Raw genomic sequence first — 18,291 nt, forward strand, 5'->3', positions numbered from 1 at the left:
GACAACAAGACAATTTTAAGTATAAGCATCCCTTTAGGGATTACGCATAATGAAACACATATACATGTTTCAGTTAGAAAACGCACTTTAAAGGCATTAAAGGCAATTGACCTTTACACTTACTTTGGTAGGTTTCCACTGCGAGACAGTAGATTCAAAGTGAGAAAAAGACATGCCACAAAGGTAATGACGACTACCCAAAATATTATAACAACGGAATCTGAAAGGAGAATAGAAAATGTGTTATCTTCGTGTAATAAAAGCAAGACAGAACAATTATGTAAAGCGTTAAATAAACAACTTACATTTATAGTACTTTAACTTTCTCTCATCCACAATCACGGGATCCAGGTAATCATAATAGTATTCATATATAATCCCGCTGGTAGAGTTCTCCATTCCAGCCATCTGAGGGGGAACGTGTTACTGTCTCATTCACAAAAATCTGCTAAAGAAAATAATAGCCATTTACTGCTATTTCTACCATGAATCGTCTTAGAGGAATATCCGTAAAATCCTCACCCGCGTGTGTGTTTAGCGATTCAAGTCCAGCTGTTTCTTCTGTCAGTACTACTCGTTTTGTATTTTAAAGGCTGGATGCAGTTTGCAGGTTTGGTCACAAGGGGGCAACGTAAAGCCATTCAAGACATGCGGCGTTCTGGTTCTGCGATCGATGTTTTTAAGTTCCACGCACTTTATATTTTACCTATAAATGTAATTGCTATAAGAGATTTTGTGGATTTTATTCTTCAGACAAGTTTTAATATAATAGAAGAACTTCCTGTTCCATCGGTTGGGGGGCGGAAGGGTGGGGTGTGGGGCACCAGCAGGAATTAATGGGATCTCATGGAGCTGTAACCCAGCAATTGAATTTTCATTGTGTTTTCAGATACTATACACTTTAGTGTAACACTTTAGTTAGTTTTTTTTTTCTTTAGGGACGTTACAGCATCATGAGTCACTTTACGATATCCGACATTTTAGTTTCAGGCATGAAGCCAGCTGCATTGAATTTATAACAGCAGCCTCCTCTTTAAACAAACCAGTCCCTTCTTATCAAATCGTGCACTTTTCAGTCGTTGGTTTACTTCGATTCTAACGTCTCGTTATGGAATAGGTGCCATCAAGGAAAGGCATATAGTCGTAAATCCAGAACTCGTCATAAGACTGTAAGAATTAGCAAGACGCTTGATGAGATAAATCGAAAAGCAAAAGAAAATTCCCTAAAAGAAAAAAATAGCTCCACAGTGTCTTTTATTTCACACAACATCGATACGGTATTAACGAAAATAAAATGTGTCTCGCTCATTTCAGCCGCTTAACTCCGTGTCATCAGCGCCACCTGCTGTGCTTCGTGCTGAATTACAAACAACTTCTTGATTGGCTCTGGTCTTCATAAAATAATTGGAAATTTAAAAATATATATATCAGTATACTAGATGCTATTTTTAACAGTGTGCTAATAAGTACATATAATTCCATCTTTATTTTAGTTATGTTAAAAAATAGGAGCAGAGATGCTGAAATATGTAGAGTACACAGGGACTTAAAGAACCCAGCTCTAATAAGTCTCGCTGAACTTATGGCACTGGAAATTGTTTGATTGTGGACAGTTGTTCTCGTCTATAAAGGGCACTATGAATTTACACTGACAGTTTTGGGCACATGGTCGTCATTCCAAAGGTTTGCCCATAGACTAGATATATAAAGTCCCTATGAACAGTTTAACTCAGAACAATACTCATTTTGCCTTTGCATGATAGGTCCGAAAATCAGTTAATTTAGTAAAATGCTTCCAAAAGTCATCCAAACGATTTTTGTAGAAAAATACAGACGGCGCCAAATTTTCCGATAACTGTGAAGGCAGCATTACCTCGTGACATCACAGGCGCTGTCTACAGGGTGGAACCGTTAAGCTAGCAGCAGTTTCTAGCTTAGCTGAGCTTTGGTTAGTCCACGTCGAAAGGAAAATAAAGCTTCCCGATGCGCGTGGTTGTTATGCTGTAGTTAGGTGAAGCTGCGCGTGGTTATGGTCAAGGTAAAGTAATCAAATATAAAGACTAGTCAGTCGGCTTTCAACATTAACCAGTCGTTATGGATGCAGTGAACGCCTTCAACATGGAGGTAAAGTTTTTTCATGTTTTACTTAAGTCCCACGAGCCAAAAGCAAATATAACGCCCGAGCTAACGAATGCCAGTTATTTTCTTATTTGACAGTTAATATTAGTGGTTATTATTTATTTACCATGGGGATAATGCCAGTTTAGTGTCCAGTTGCAACGTAAACATTGTATCTGCTAAGCATTAGCTTAACTGTAGTTTGATGCTAGTACGTTAATCCTAGACGGCCTTTGATTTTAGTACTCATATAGCTTAATTATTAACTTAGCCCTACTCTACTTTATTTATAAAGATGCACAGGCCATCAATGATTGTTGTAGGGACATACGTCACTTTTGTAGAATTAGTGAAATACAGCTGTCGTTAACACATTAGCCTAAAGGTGTTCGGATATTTACTGTTGCTTCCAACGAGTTAAGCAAGCAAAGCTTTTCATAAAGGCTACTGGATTATTTAATGTTTTGTATACTTGAAGTGTGTTTGTTATCGGCTCACTTAAATAACACTTTTGAGTTGTGTATTCTTTAAATTTGTTGCAGCTTTAGAAAACTCAAGTGGCCGTTTATGTGATGTCTTGCATATTGTTGTGTCAGCGTTGCTTTGTTGGGGAAAATTAAGTATTATACTAAATTAAGTACTATACTAAAGCATAGACATGATTAAAGAGTATTAATAAATAAAATTTAACAATACACAGTCATGTTGGAGTAAACGTTCTGTACAAAAAAGATACTGAACTATTTACATTAATGTAAAAACTGTAAAAAAGAAAAAAAAAGATCAGCACAATTTCATAGATGGAAATAATATTGTAAAATTTTAAAAAGCTACAGACCTGAAGCCAATGTTAGAGAAAGTCGTGTGCTGTCTGTCCAGTAAGTGGTGCAGAGGTTAGTCTACAGAGGATTTAAATATGGTCATTTGATTGACTGCTGTGTCAGCACTAACATCACTGTCTGCTCAGAAAGTCTTACTGCCAGGTTCACTCACACTATGGTCAGGGAAGTGTGAGTCTGGCATTGTCTCTGTGAAACAAGTTATATTACACTCATTGTTGTCTCTGGGTTTTAATCACCTCACCAAGCTTGTCTTTATTTTATTGTCCATGGACCTCACATTTACCATGATGATAGCTTAAGCAGACCTGATATTTTATTCTCTGAGCTCTCCACTTAGATCAAATGCTGTAACCTTGCTGTCACCATGAGGACGACAGTCTTCACTTTGCTCAGTAGAATAACTACTGTGATCAGCTGGTAAAGATTCTCCATTGTTAATAGTACACTGAGAAGAAACCCCAAAAGTAGATTTGCAAAACTTGACTTGACTAGACCATAAAAGGAAAATCAACTCTATCACTTTATATCCATATAAATTAAATAAACAAATATAAGAGAACTGCTGTAACAAGCCGCCACTTATCACAGCACCGGAGGGGAAAATATTAATTTTCAAACTTTTATTAAAGACTGTTTTTTTTGTTTTTGTTTTTTTTAGTTTTGAGGTTTTCCTGTTACTGAATGGTCTATTTGTTGCTACATTTTATTATTATTTTGTCCTTTTGTTTTATAAAGGACATCACATATCTAGTATAATTGTATGCCAGTTTCTCTTTTAAAATGAACTAATTTTACATTTTTCCTCTTTCATTACCTCTTAGTTGTTCTCCATGATTGACATGAAGCCGCCAATATCCCGTGCTAAAATGATGTCTGTAACAAAATCAGCCATCAAGGCTATCAAGGTAAAGTGAATTTTATTGTTGGATACCATCATGCATAATGAGCAAATATTTAGACAAAACCCGAGGTTGTTGTTCTTACACAAAGAAACTTAACAAACAAACAAACACTGTAGGTTTATGTGTATTAGCTGTGGTATTACGTGGACTTTATGATTTTTATTTTTTTAATATTTTTTTTTAAACAAAGTGCTACAGTTGTGTGTGGTAATTAATGATAATCATAATATTTTATAGAGGTGGGAATCACCATACATCCCACGATACGATATTATCACAATACTTAACGCACGATACGATATTATTGCAATTTTTTAAAAATATTTTGCGATATTCAGATTCTGTACATAAAGGTAAACTTTATCAATATTCCTTTTATCTAATATCAAAGTCTCACACTCAGTCTTTCTCTCATTTCAGTTTTATTGTTGACAAACTGAACGGTTTGTATTACAGTCTAGTCCAACTTAACTGAACGCAACCATCTGGTACAATTATAGCTATTCTGAACTATGACATTTATGAAAACTATGCAGCCCCTTCAGCAACTGAAGAATTTGAAAGTAAATTAAAACAAAATATAATTTTACATTAAATAAAAAAGTTTTAAACTTAATTAAAATAAAACATGTCTTAAATTAAAATAAGTAAACTGTCATGTTTATTGCTGCCATAAAAAAGTTAAACACATTTGGACAGTAAAGGAATGTCAGGATTCTTGCTCAGAAAAGAGATATGTTCCATTCCACAAAAAACTTTTTTTGTAACAAAATATCGATTTCTGCTGTCCCCGTATCGATACATTATTAGCAAACAAAATATCACGATACTACACAGTATCGATTTTTTTCCCCCACCCCTAATATTTTAATCATAATATCTTAAGTGTAGAGACTTTATATACACTCATTTATATCTCTATTAGTCTATATCTGTGCCTGTGTGTGTGAATAATAATAGTAATAATGATAATAATAAAAACATCAGGCAATCACTATGAGCAAACGGTTTTGTCATAAGTCTGGGGAGGTGAATATTATTATTCCACATATATTTTAAGCATAATGAGTTTTCTACTTTACCCTATCAGAAGTTTTGCTCTTGGCAAAATGAGGTGTCACTTTTTTTTGGGTTTTTTGTTTTTGAAGCTTCAGCTGAGAAGAGTAGTTGAAGTGTTTGATGACTCTTTCGACTGATTAAAGAAATCATGCAGTAAATGAGAATTTTTTAGCACAACACAGCATGTTTTTATTTGTCTTATGCTACCATTTTGATAGTCATCCTGTGACTGAATTTATTTATTTTTTGTCTCATTAGCTTTACAAACACGTTGTCCAGATTGTTGAAAAGTTCATTAAGAAGGTATGTATTATTCAGCCGTTTAAACTTTACTATGTTGCCAAGTTTAGATAAAAGTGCATTTTACAGATGCGGACTGTAATTTCTTTTGTTTCTTTTCAGTGCAAGCCCGAGTTAAAAGTTCCTGGTTTATATGTGGTTGATTCCATTGTTCGCCAATCACGCCATCAGTTTGGTGTTGACAAGGATGTATTTGGTCCAAGATTCTTGAAAAACTTCACAGAGACCTTTCAAAACCTTTATCGCTGCCCAGAGGATGACAAGGTACTTTGTGTTTCAAGTAATTTATATAAGTACAATAAATGCTTTAAAAAGAATCTCATAGATTTTTCTTCCTTTTTCCCCCTCTATCAGACTAAAATTGTCCGTGTCCTTAACCTGTGGCAGAAGAATGGTGTGTTTGACATGGACATCCTTCAGCCTCTAATGGATATGGCAAATGGTGTTATTACACCTCGCCCTGCAGTGGAAGGTAGTAGAACTGGTAGTGGAACTTTGGGCAGTGTTTTTAACTATCTGAGAGCAAATTAAGTTATGTTGTAATTAGGGAGGGGGGGGATTGCTAAGAATTTAGCAATTCCAGTTCAGTTATTGATATCACTTATCAATTCAATTACTTATTGATTCTCCTTGGGTGCTAATTCTCTCTGTTTTGAGGGTCACCACCATCGCTAAGCAACATTTTAGTCTCATTAAGTCTGGCTACTGGCCCGAGGTCAGCATTCATAGCCCAGCCCTTTAACATCACTCTTTGTTCTTGGCTAGCTTAACGTTAGTATGTTGTCTGTCTGGGTGGTTTCAGTTGTTTCTGTCTTGTATGCAGTTTACTGTTGAATTTTTGTCTTTTTGAGCAATAAAAATAAAGGTAATGGCCACATCCATGCTGCAGACTGCACTGCTATTTTCCTCTCCTGGTACTGAAAAAATAAATTAATAAATCCAAACTGAAATCTGGTGATTGTAGCAGAAGTGCAACTGGAACCAATATGTGGAATTGTTAGGCAAGCAGAATAACATTCAAAGAAATTAAGCTATTGGGAACCAATTCTCACTTCCTATCCCTAGTATTAATTCATCATGCAGACACAAGCTGTTTTATTGTATCTGAACAGTTCCTACTGAGCCCCAACCAGAGACACGGCCTCCTGTCAGTAATGTTCCAGTCATGCCTACAGTCCCCCAGCTACCCAGTCCTGATGCCTTAGCTGCTGTGGCACAGCTGTTTCAGTCTCCACATGGTCAGGAGGTAAGTAATAATGTGGTTTATGTCCTCCAGCAGTTTAACTAATGTTGTGTTAGGTCTAAATAGCGCCTGTTGTTTTGTTTTTTTGTTTGTTTGTTTTCCTTTTTTTTTTCTTTCTAGCTGCAGAGGATGCTCCAGAACATCCAGCAGGCAGATAAGACCCTAGCAGCCACCACTGAAAACAACATACCAAAACGGCCTCAGATCCCACATGCCCAGCTCAACGCATACAGTGCACACACTGAAAAGAAAAGCTCATTAGCTGAGGTACTGGCACAGCTCTCATTTACATAATTATTTAATAAATACAAGTGGTTGGCATTTCAACCAAAGACACAATGGGCCTTGTTTTCCTAAATTCTATACAAGACTTTTTAGATGGCTGCAGTCAACTTTGCATATTTGTCCCATTTGTACAGCACCATCTAATCTCACCATGTTATACGGATTTTATTGGTGTGATATAACCTGCTTGTTAGTGTTCATTTCCACTTTTGTTGTTTAATGGTGGTTGGTAAACAGCTTTAGGGTAGACAAAAAGGAGTTGTATCCCTATCCTCAAAACATTTATGTATATTTTTCTCCAGAAACTTCTTGACCGATTTGACTATGATGATGAACCTGAAGACACAATGGCTACTGAAGGCAACATTCACTCACAGTGAGTTTCTGAAAATGTACTCGTGCTTTTACACATGTGTGTAGGGCTGGGTATCATCACTGATTTCTATAACTGATTAAATTCTGATTTACAAGGTCCTGATTCGATTTGATTCAATTCCATTTTGACTCAGTCAGAAATATTATAATTATGATCATTTATTAGTAAATATCCATATATTTTTATATCCATTTATAAAATCTATGTATAAAAACAAAGCTGACACTTGTGAGAGTTCATCAGAGGTGTAAGCATCACAGCAGATGCCTTTGTGTCAAAGTAACTGAGAATAATATTAAGGAGATTTTGCTGGCCTGGCTTTTTTTAGAAGTTAACTCCCTGGATCGCCCCCTGGGGCGATCGTGGCTCAAGAGTTGGGAGTTTGCCTCGTAATCGGAAGGTTGCCGGTTCGAGCCCCGGCTTGGACAGTCTCGGTCGTTGTGTCCTTGGGCAAGACACTTCACCCGTTGCCTACTGGTGGTGGTCAGAGGGCCCGGTGGCACCAGTGTCCGGCAGCCTCGCCCCTGTCAGTGCGCCCCAGTGTGTGTGAATGGCTGGATGACTGGATGTGTAAAGTGCTTTGGGGTCCTTAGGGACTAGTGAAGTGCTATATAAATACAGGCCATTTACCATTTACCTTAAAAATATTCTTCAGTAGATCAAAAACTGAAGAAAACCATGAACCAACAGATGAACATTACCTGATGCTGCTGAAGTGAAGCAGAGCAAAGTTAGAGGTTTTATTAGAGACATAGCTAAGCGTTTTGTGGTTTGGTACAATTTGTAAAAGTTGAAATTTCTTCGGTATTGAACAGCAGATATTAGGCTTTCTTGTCGGAGGTCATTTTTTGGAGGAAAAAAACCCAGCAGCTGACAGCACTGTACACAACGGTAGACTGGTCTGTAATATGCAAGCGAATAATGCAGAAAATAGAGATTTCTGATTGGACACTGGCTGAAAAAAGTAAGAAGTAAAGTAAGAGCGAATTCATGACAATGTTTATCAAACGTGAAGCGTAGTTTTGATATTCTTTTTCTGCTGGTTCAATGATTTTTAGTTGGAGAGTGACAAAACCTGCAGTTTCAGAATCTGTGAGATGTTGTCTTCAGCACCCGGCATGTCCGTGTACATGCCGTCGGGTGAACGCTCCGTCCTTTGTGTTTAGATATTTGTGCGGAAATGGTTTAAGCGTAGTGGGCTATGTTGCTTGTTTTGACTTAAAAGGTTCTGCTTTATTTGCACATTTTATCACTCCCCTCAACATTATCCACACGCAGTGTTGGGAAGGTTACTTTTAAAATGTATTCCATTACAGATTACAGAATACATGCCCCAAAATGTATTCTGTAACGTATTCCGTTACGTTACTCAATGAGAGTAACATATTCTGAATACTTTGGATTACTTAATATATTATCATGCTGTTTACAACTACGTGAATGTACTATTGCTGTGATTTGTTACTGTTACTGAAGGTCCGCGGCTCCGAACCGTAGTAAAGGGACCTCTGGCTAATACGGTGGGTTCTGTGTCGGGCTCGTAGCTGAAAACTAGCTTTACTTTGTTGTCTGGGTCAACTTTGCAGCGAGAGACAGAGAGAGGCGTTGAAAGGCTGCTCCAACGGAACTTATTGTTTTTGGAGGAAAACACGAACACGGTGTACTGTCGAGTCTTAATAGCTTACTTACAACTGGGCTCATCAGGCACTCTTCTTGGCTGCAGTGGTTATTATTATATTTACATGCTTCCAGCTCCCGTTTTTGCTCGATGACAGCTCGTACTTTTCCTTTTTCTCCCTCCCTCGCTCACAGACACATAACAGGTATGGCAGTCCATTCTCCCTGCAGCACCCGACTACACTGCCCATGAGGCTACATTCTTTAGAGCTATACCTGTAGCATTCTGCCTATTAGCTTAGCACAACAACAACAACAACAAAAAGGCGCTCTCTCCCCCAGGAAACACGCAGAGAGAGAGCGTCACCCTGTAACCATGGCAACCGTAACGCTGCCGCCTGGAACAACAGAACATAGCTGTCAAACAAAACCCAAACAGGCCTGACCCGCCACAATATGAAACAGGGAAGTACCGCCGTGTAATCCATTTATTTCAACAAAGTAACTGTATTCTAAATACCACCTTTTTAAACGGTAACTGTAACGGAATACAGTTACTCATATTTTGTATTTTAAATACGTAACGGCGGTACATGTATTCCGTTACTCTCCAACATTATCCACACGTGCTATATATCTGTGTATGCATGTGTGACTACAGCACGCGGTCTGGGGTTGCATCCTACTGAGTAGCAGAGCCTGAGCATTGAGAGTAATCTTGTGGTTGACCAGTATTAGCCAAATAGGAAGAGACAAAACACAGTGCATTGCAGTGGATATCAGAAATTGAAAATGAAAGCACTTTTACTTTGATACTTGCTCAAGTGAGTGTGTGAATTAATGGTATAGGGAGGAGCAGGCTGACCACACTGTTGTTCAACTAGTGTCCACCAAAACTGTCACTCATAATGCTATAGTTTATACAGCTGAAGTTGCCCATTACTCTTGTAAATTAAAATGTACACTGAATCAGAGCACACAACACAAAAGTTAAAACTAAAAATCCCATTTTGAATGTAGATTTTTTTTTTATCATGTTATTGACTGGTTTATTCTTGCTGTGTTATGTGTAAGTGTCTATAGTCAAAAAATGCCTATGATCACATTTAGGTTAAGTGTTGTTTTACTTTAGTACATTTACCACATGTGTTTGTAATATGGAGTGTGTATTTTGTCATAACAGACCTGAAAATGTGATGAACCAGTTTCTTGGTCTGGGGCCCAACACAGATATTAATCAGCGTATGATGAGTCAGACTGAGGATATAAAGGTACCCGTCTATAACAGTTTTATATGATTACTTTCCTGCCTCTCAGACGTTTTCTCTTCATATTCTTGCAAATATATCAAATTGCTATTTTTTCCCCTCTGTCATGTTAAACAAAATTTTTTGTTCCAGTGATTTTTATTTTTAAGATTTTATTTTTTTTTAACACTTCCTTTTCTGGGGCTGTCTCTTTGTCGATCCAGCACAGTGGTGGAATGAGTCAAACTGAGCATCATATGATTCCAGATGGATATCAGTCCACAAATGAGGTTTACTCTCGATCCCGGGTAAGCATTTGTCTTGAACGTAAACTTTCTGTTTCACACGTAGTTTGTCATAGTTAGTGGTAGGAACATTTCTATTTTGGCCTATGCTATGAACTGTGGAAAATAAACAAAAAACCTGTCTTGTTGTCATTCTCCTAAAGGGAAGTTCAAGAGAAGATTTATCTATGAGGCGGGAAGGCAGGCACAGAGGCCATGGGAGAAGATCCAGATCTGGTTCCAGGTAGGGTTGGGCGATATGGCCTAAAATCCATATCGCGGTATAATTTGAAGCATGTGCGGTAACGATATATATCTCGATATATTCTTTTCTTCTGTATAACGTATTTTACACACTATAAGTTGCACTTAAAATCCTGTGATTTAGTCAAAAATCAACAGTGCGCCTTGTGTATGAATTCTAGTTGTGCTTACTGACCTTGAACCGATTTTATGTTGTACACAGCGCGCAGAAATCTGTCAAAAATGTTTTAGTACAACTTTGGTAAGCTACGAAGCCGCACTGCTTGATGGATTGTCGGTGCATTATGGCTGCCATAGTCAGGAGTCTCGCGGCAGGGCTCGCAAAATCGCTAGCCCCGGGACGTCGGGCTAGCGATTTTTCCAGTCGGGCTACCAAAATCTATCTCTGCCCTGCCCGTCGGGCTATCATAGGAAGGAAAAATGTATGTCAATGCTTTTGCATTCTTTCGGAAATGTAGCTGGGTAATTATGTCATTGGCATCGGTGAGCCACTGTCAGTATGTGACATATTGAAATCGCGTTTGAATTTGCGCTTGTTTTTTGCTTTCACTTTGCAATCGCTGAACTGTGTATAGAGAGCGACGACAGCACTGATTGGTGAGTGACGATAATTTGCGCACCAATTCCTCTGACATCGTCTTATCAATCGTTTAGTTTTCTATGCAAACATGACAAGCGAAATATCCCGCAGCAAGCTTAAACATGTGAGAGGTAAGATAAGAAGTTGCAACGCGTGTTTGCGTACATAAGATTTTCTGGAGGAGGACAGACATTTGTTTAGAACTCTTAAAGATGTTGAAGAAGCAAACTCCTTTAAACGATTACTTTGGTGTTCCTCCACCTCCAAAGAAATGTCAGAAGGAGTCCGAACCACAAAAGAAGCGCGTATTCTCGGAAAAGTGGTTGCAGGAGGTGAGCTGGCTTCAAACAAATGATGAACGCACAGAGATGTGGTGCGGAATGTGCCGTGAAAATCCCACTCTAGCGGACAAAAACAGTGCCTTTTATATGGACGCAAACGCGCGTTGCAACTTCTTATCTGGTGCGCGTCTTTTATTTTGACAGCGAATGCGCACATGCGGACCACTTATGTGCACCCGTGTAAATAACATAATGTTCTGCCGGGTGTGTTGTTGGTTTTCCCTCGATTTCTGAGTCGACAAGCGCCTTTGTTACTGGGACCAGTAATTTTAAGAAAGGCCCCCGTTAGAACCCATGAGAAATGCAAGAAATGCATTATTGCTCAGTCTGCAATATCTTTCCAAAAACAAACACCAATTGCAAATAACATACTAAAAATAAACCTGAAAAATCTGCTTAGAACAGCGTACTATGTTGCAAAGGGTGAACTACCACTGGCACAATTTAGAAGTCTTTGCAAACTTCAAAAACCCGTGACTTCAGTGGAAAATTCAAATTCAGGATCTGACACAGACTGATTCATGTTCTACAGTTCTTACAAGTTCATAGAAATTTCTGTTTAATTAGAACCAAGTATTTGAGTTGATGATTGTAATTTTTATACAATGTTGTAATTTGTGTTTCAACAATTTTTTGATTAACATCAATCAAAAAAATTGTTCTCTTTTTTATTCGGGCTACTTAAATTTATTTTGGGCTACCAAAGACTGAAGAGTCCCTGCCCGAAGGGCTACCAGGGATTTTGAAATTTTGCGAGCCCTGCGCGGAGTATTCTGGGTCCAAAACGCCATCTGCTTCAGGTCCCAAAGTCAAACGAACACTGCGGCATCACTGAGAGTTAAAAGCTGTCTAAACTCTTCATCTGGCATCCATGAAAACAGAATTTATTAAATTCAACAGAGTTAGAAGTTATCAGGAAGTTAGTTTCCACCTAAACACGATATACCATGTTCTGACCGAGAGATTTCTGAAAAAATTGAAACATACAACTCTGCTATCACTTCCAACATAAATGAAGACAGAAAACTAAACAGCAATGGCTTTTGTAGGGTTACTGAAGTTGGACTAGCTGGTATATAATGATGTCCTACGTGATCGCTAGCAAAACAACTATGTTAGCATAACATTAGCACAGTGAAGCTTACCCTTTTCCACTCGATAAAAGTTAACGTGAGGGTTTCTGGTGGCTAAGGACAAATGCAATCACATGGCAGGGTGCTATAAACGGACCAAACTTCAGTTAGGAGAACAACTGAGATAATCCATTCACAATACGAATCAATGGTACGGAAGTGGAGGCAGCGCAGTTTTTGGCTTTCCCTATATTCCAAAACTGATTCACCTCTTCACCTTTTACTGTCATCTTGCATAATTTGCAACCGCTGCAATGCTTTCGACCAAAAGAGGCGCAGCTTGATGCCACCATCAACATGCGGTATGGTCAAAATTTCTACCGTTGGCCAAATTTATATAGTTTCTACCATATACCGTTTATCCCGCCCACCCCTAGTTCCAGGTAACCACTTTGCTCATCAGTTAAAATTGTGCAAATTGATTTTTGAGAGTTATGTATTTCAGTGTTCATAGAGTGACACAAGAATAAAGCCCTAAAACTGAAAGATGGTGTTTTTATGCTGCAGGTGCCCTCATTTCAAAGTCAGTGAATTTATTTGCCTGATTTTTCTGGTCAATGCCAAGGTTTAGACAAAAATATTTGGGGTGAAGTAGAAAGAATTTTCTCTTGGCTACCTCTGAATAGTTTTTCTGATTCCTTGAAAAAAATGCTACATCTTGTGTCAAAATATAATTGTGTTTGGGTCAGAGTCCATAGAATACTCCAAATCTGTCTTGTTTTACATGTATACGAGTCATGATTCATGAGACGGTGGTTTATATAGCCTAACATCAGTATTTTACATCCAAAGCTATAGACTGTTATTTTTGGAGATGGTGAGAAAGCCTATGGAAAAGTCTTTTTGTGTAGGAAACAAGGTCAACACTAACTTCAGGCTATCCCTGCCAAAATCAGAAAACCATTGCTGTATCACTCCTTTAAACATGTGTTACAGTTACTAAAATTCTAAATAAAGGTAGATATTTTTCACATTATAGTGGACCAGGAAAGTATTTAATAACCTCAATGCATTATTGAGCACAAATTACAAGCAGTGAAGTCCCAAAACACTCTGGTCATCTTGTCATTTCTTTCCATCTGAAAAGAGTTGTTTTCAATTGGATTATTTTTGAAACAGTGTTCACTGGTTTTATTCTTTTGTATTTCAGATCTCCAAGGAGAAGAAGATCAAGATCTTCATCTCGCTCAAGAAGGTCAAGGCGTTCTCTCTCCCGAGAACAGCGCTGGAGATCTCATTCTCAGGATAGGAGTGAAAGAGAGAAGGACAGAGAGCGCAGACAAAAAGGTCTTTCCAGCATAAAGAGTCAGACGCTCAGTGGTATGTACTCAAACCAATAAACACGACTAAATGTCACAGATGATGGCGTGCATAAAGCTCCAGGAATCACTACTGAGTTTCACTTGCAGCTACTGTATCAACTTGTCTAAACCAAAAGAGAGAAGCCGATTTAATTTAAGAGATTCAAATGTGTAGCCTCTTTAAACTCCATAAAGCTTTATATTCACTGCAGACAAAGTGAAAGTTTAAGGTGACATTTTGATTATTTTATGAGCTCAGTGGGATATTTTTTTTACTTATTCATTTATTTTGGTGAAGTGTATTTTGTAATAGGGATTATTTTCTTGTACATCAGAACACCTAATGAATTTCTTTATATAGTAGTGGCTTACTAGGGTATGTATTGTAATTTTCTTAAATGATAAATGGCCTGTATTTATATAGCGCTTTACTAGTCCTTAAGGACCCCAAAGCGCTTTACATATCCAGTCATCCACCCATTCACACACTGGTGATGGCAAGCTACATTGTAGCCACAGCCACCCTGGGGCGCACTGACAGAGGCGAGGCTGCCGAACACTGGCGCCACCGGGCCCTCTGACCACCACCAGTAGGCAATGGGTGAAGTGTCTCGCCCAAGGACACAACGAACGAGACTGTCCAAGCCGGGGCTCGAACCGGCAACCTTCCGATTACAAGGCGAACTCCCAACTCTTGAGCCACGATCGCCCTTAGAATAATTTATTTTGTATAAATTCATCTTTACAAAATCTGAGGCTTCAGCAGTCATGAGTTATTTAAGTCAATACATTTTAGAGCTAAGTGTGAACTCTTGCTTAAAAAAAATCTAAAAGCCTTGATCCTTAATGTAATTTGTTATTCTGTCTTTTTGCTTATAGTTTGCAGTACTACACTTTGGGTTGGACAGTTAGACAAGAAAACCCAGCAGTCTGATGTAATGTCTCTTTTGGAAGAGTTTGGGCAGATTGAGTCCATCAATGTAAGTTTGGACAATTCATGTCAGAGATGCTTATAAACATTATTGATTTACACAAGCTTCAATGATCTTAATGCATTTCACCTTTTGTGTCCAGATGATTCCTCCAAGGGGTTGTGCCTATATTGTTATGGTTCACAGGCAAGATGCCTACACAGCCTTGAACAAACTCAGTAGGGGGTCATACAAAGTCAATCAGAAACCAGTTAAGGTATGCAATGTTTTTAATTTCCATTTGTGTATTAGTTTTGTAGTAGTTTTTTTTTTTTTTTTTTTTTTTTTTTTTTTTTTGTTAGTGTTATTTGATAACTTAATGATTATACCAAACATCATTCTTCCCTAGATTGCTTGGGCCTTGAATAAAGGTATAAAACCTGCTCACAAAAAGTTCTGGGATGTGGAGCGGGGAGTTACCTACATCCCCTGGAATAAAGTCAAAGTTGAGGAGTTGCAGAGCTATTGCGAAGGTGGTATGCTGGATGTAGAAACACTAAATCCAGGTAAACAATTAGCCATTATTTGAGTTTCAGCAAAATTCACCTGCTGCAAGAATATACAAACTTTGTACTTTTTTTGTTTGTTTGCAGAGTGGAATATTACCAAAGACATCAACAATCAGGCAGCTGTTAATGGAATGTTGGAAAGTGTACCAGATGGAATCGTCTCTGCTCATGTTCAGGTAATGCTAATTGCAGTCCTTAAACACCTTTTTAATACTACAAGTGTTCTTTTTTTATGGGTTTAATGGTCTTAAAGAAAGACTTAACAATCTTTCTTGTGAAAGCTGTAAAGCTAATAAATTTTTGTTGAACAATGAGTAGTGGAGCCTATCTGAATCATCCTCTGTCGTCTTTTTAAAAAGTCACATCACTGCGTTGAAGATTTAATAAATTATTTAAGAGAAGGCAGAATATTAAAGAAACATGTTTCACATTTCTTTTATTTCTAAGTTCTGCTCAGTGTGTTAAAGCATTTATAATGACTTTCACCATGAGAATGGGATACAACTGGCTGGGTGGAGTTGTGTAATGCAACCAGCTGATGTTGGGAGAATGCCGACATCATCGCTGCCCCTGCTACTGCACACAGGTGTAAGAGGAAGGAGGAAAGGAAATGGAAAAAAATATAAAATTAAAATATTTGTTAAAATATCAAGATGATGAGAGAAAAAACTAAGAATTAGTATGTTGCTGTGCATTGCTACATTGTCTGTAGGTCAAAACATACTTTTTTAAGGAGCACTTAAAGATCTTTAGGGGTGTGATTAAAAAATGTATGAAATGTTTTTCTTAAATAACCGGATTGAGGACAATTTCGGTTGTTTGATTGTTTGGCAGCACAAGGGAGACCAAGAACCAGCTGGCATTGAAAACTGGTTTAGAAAACACTGGCTGTGTCCTTCAGGTTTACTGTAGTGTTGTGGTGTAGCAAATATACAATAACAATACACAACACAAGATAATTACCTTCCAGTGGTGATTGTGTCTATGTGCAGAATGTAAAGTGCAGTTTTTGAGCACTTCAGGAATGTAAATGGTGAGGAAATGGACAGTGAAAGCAAAATATGTCCAACATAAACACGCTGGAGTACATCACAGACTTGGGCTTATTTCTGGTAAAATCACAACTGGTGGGCTGAAGGTCAGATGGTACCATGCACAAATACCAGGGAAAAAGTGCTTATCAGCTTTATTCTCAGTGGTGAGACTGCTACTCTGGCATACATTTTGCCAATAACCTGTAAAAGAAATAAATGTAAATGCAACTTGTTAGTTGTGTTTAAAATAAATTTGTAGATAAGCTTACACTTTACAGTTTAGCCCTTGTTTTAAATCTTGCATGCACAAAGTTGAGCCTCGAGAAGGGAATAAACATTATCATGTGTTTATGCTTCAGGCATCTGCATCCTACAGTTACCATGGTTTTTACTCTTTTTATATGCACAGTTTTGTTTCATGAAGGTGAAAAAGCAGTGTAATGTGTGTATGCTTGAGTTATGCTTCAGGCCTCTGTAAGCTTTAGTTACCATTCTGATTCTTATGCAAAAAGTTTTTTGTCAAGTTATCCATAGATACTTTAGAACAGCGGTCCCCAACCCCCGGGCCATGAACTGGTACCAGTCCATGAGTTGTTTGGTACTGGGCCGTGGGAGTTGAGGCGCGGGTATGAAATTTATGGTTTTTATCATTATTTTATTTTTATCGTTAACTCGGTTTCCCTGGGTCTTTTCACGTGTGTTATGAATAAATCCTCTTTTTTTTTTTTTTTTCTGATACTGGTTTTATTTTGTTGTATTTATCCCCGACACCTTATGTGAAAATATTGTCGGACATAAACAGGTCCGTGGCACAAAAAAGGTTGGGGACCTCTGCTTTAGTCTCCAAACTGGCCTTTTTTGGGAACGTCAAAGCCATACCCATAAAAATACAATTTGATAATTCTACAAAATAAGTTATAACTGGCACACATAACAGATCTATTCATTTGGTGGCATATAATTTAAAAACATAAATGCAGGGGGAAAACTGTTATAATAGCATTTTTAGTGATTATTACCTTTACCATATTATTACCTTTGCTAAAATCATTTCACTGGGAACCACTTGCTTTCTCTGCTGAGAGAGAGCAGGGCCGGCTACCTTCAGCCCACAGTAAGGTTTACAAGAATGTGGCGGTTTTTCTGCATAGGGACTTTCTTTTAGCTTGCACTAGTCATATTAGTTTAACATGTGCACTGTGGCTGTATAAAACATACCAGTATGGAAGGGGGGAGTCAAAAAGATCACTTATGTATATATTCATTATTGTTGAGCAGGTTTTCTGATAAGTAATAAAAGTTTGTTTTTGGCTCTAGAAAAACTTTAAAATAGCATTTGTTCTCTGCGGTCTGTGGGTGAGACAGAAGTTATATCTTTGGTAACTGCGTCATTGTCACTGTGGTTGTGTTACACATGTGTTGATCAGATAGAATTAAGCTTCTTAGGTAAAATTTGTAAATACAAACTACTCACCTTTATGCTTCTGAATGCATTTTATCGTTTATACACATCTATCCTTTGCTTAATTGTAGGCTTTTGCAAAACATGGTGGTCTCAATAAAGATGGACCTCTTTCCTGTCTAAATATGACAGGACAAAAACACAGTTATTGCAGGTTAACATGCACTTATGAAAGCTAATTATGCATATTATTTTTCCATTTTTGTGAATAATTCCCCTGAAAGCCAGCACATTGATCCTTATTGCAGTTAAAAGGGGAGCTGTTCTGTTTGTTTACCCCTGCAACTGTAAGTGTTTGTTAAAACGGACTAATCTAAAGCCATTGTCACACACAGAGGATGTATTTGAGCTTTTATATGCATTACTTCCTGTAGCTGTGTGAGAATGAAAAGATCCAATGTGGTCAAATCAGACCAAATGCTC

At 37.9% G+C, this 18,291-nt stretch overlaps 1 protein-coding gene and 1 long non-coding RNA gene across 4 annotated transcripts in view; one reads left to right on the forward strand and one right to left on the reverse strand.

The window, feature by feature from the left end:
• Positions 1-176: 176 nt before the first annotated feature.
• Positions 177-2,192, reverse strand: LOC102791051 (uncharacterized). 2 transcript variants are annotated; one of them, XR_004843825.2, is made up of 3 exons: positions 1,874-2,192; positions 306-448; positions 177-220 (listed from the first exon to the last, which is right to left on the reverse strand). It is a non-coding gene; the product is annotated as an uncharacterized LOC102791051 (long non-coding RNA). The 2 variants fall into 2 exon arrangements; XR_437133.3 differs by lacking the exon at positions 1,874-2,192 and adding an exon at positions 523-721 and having other exon boundaries at positions 306-445.
• Positions 1,879-18,291, forward strand: part of LOC102790582 (SR-related and CTD-associated factor 4-like) — a 30,103-nt gene continuing 13,690 nt past the window's right edge. Inside the window, exons 1-16 of one of the 2 annotated variants that reach the window (XM_006796589.3) lie at positions 1,879-2,124; positions 3,782-3,865; positions 5,180-5,224; positions 5,324-5,485; positions 5,576-5,693; positions 6,334-6,467; positions 6,585-6,731; positions 7,052-7,125; positions 9,926-10,013; positions 10,214-10,297; positions 10,438-10,517; positions 13,742-13,911; positions 14,772-14,872; positions 14,967-15,080; positions 15,213-15,369; positions 15,457-15,548. In XM_006796589.3, coding sequence (XP_006796652.2) covers positions 2,095-2,124; positions 3,782-3,865; positions 5,180-5,224; positions 5,324-5,485; positions 5,576-5,693; positions 6,334-6,467; positions 6,585-6,731; positions 7,052-7,125; positions 9,926-10,013; positions 10,214-10,297; positions 10,438-10,517; positions 13,742-13,911; positions 14,772-14,872; positions 14,967-15,080; positions 15,213-15,369; positions 15,457-15,548 — 1,680 coding nt within the window. In that variant the 5' untranslated portion in view covers positions 1,879-2,094. Of the gene's footprint in view, positions 2,125-3,270; positions 3,378-3,781; positions 3,866-5,179; positions 5,225-5,323; positions 5,486-5,575; positions 5,694-6,333; positions 6,468-6,584; positions 6,732-7,051; positions 7,126-9,925; positions 10,014-10,213; positions 10,298-10,437; positions 10,518-13,741; positions 13,912-14,771; positions 14,873-14,966; positions 15,081-15,212; positions 15,370-15,456; positions 15,549-18,291 lie in introns of those variants that run through there. The other variant, XM_006796590.3, reaches the window with a different exon arrangement.

Source organism: Neolamprologus brichardi, chromosome 14 (genome assembly GCF_056152115.1).
Source record: "Neolamprologus brichardi isolate AB-2024 chromosome 14, ASM5615211v1, whole genome shotgun sequence".
In the NCBI taxonomy this organism is placed as follows: domain Eukaryota; kingdom Metazoa; phylum Chordata; class Actinopteri; order Cichliformes; family Cichlidae; genus Neolamprologus; species Neolamprologus brichardi.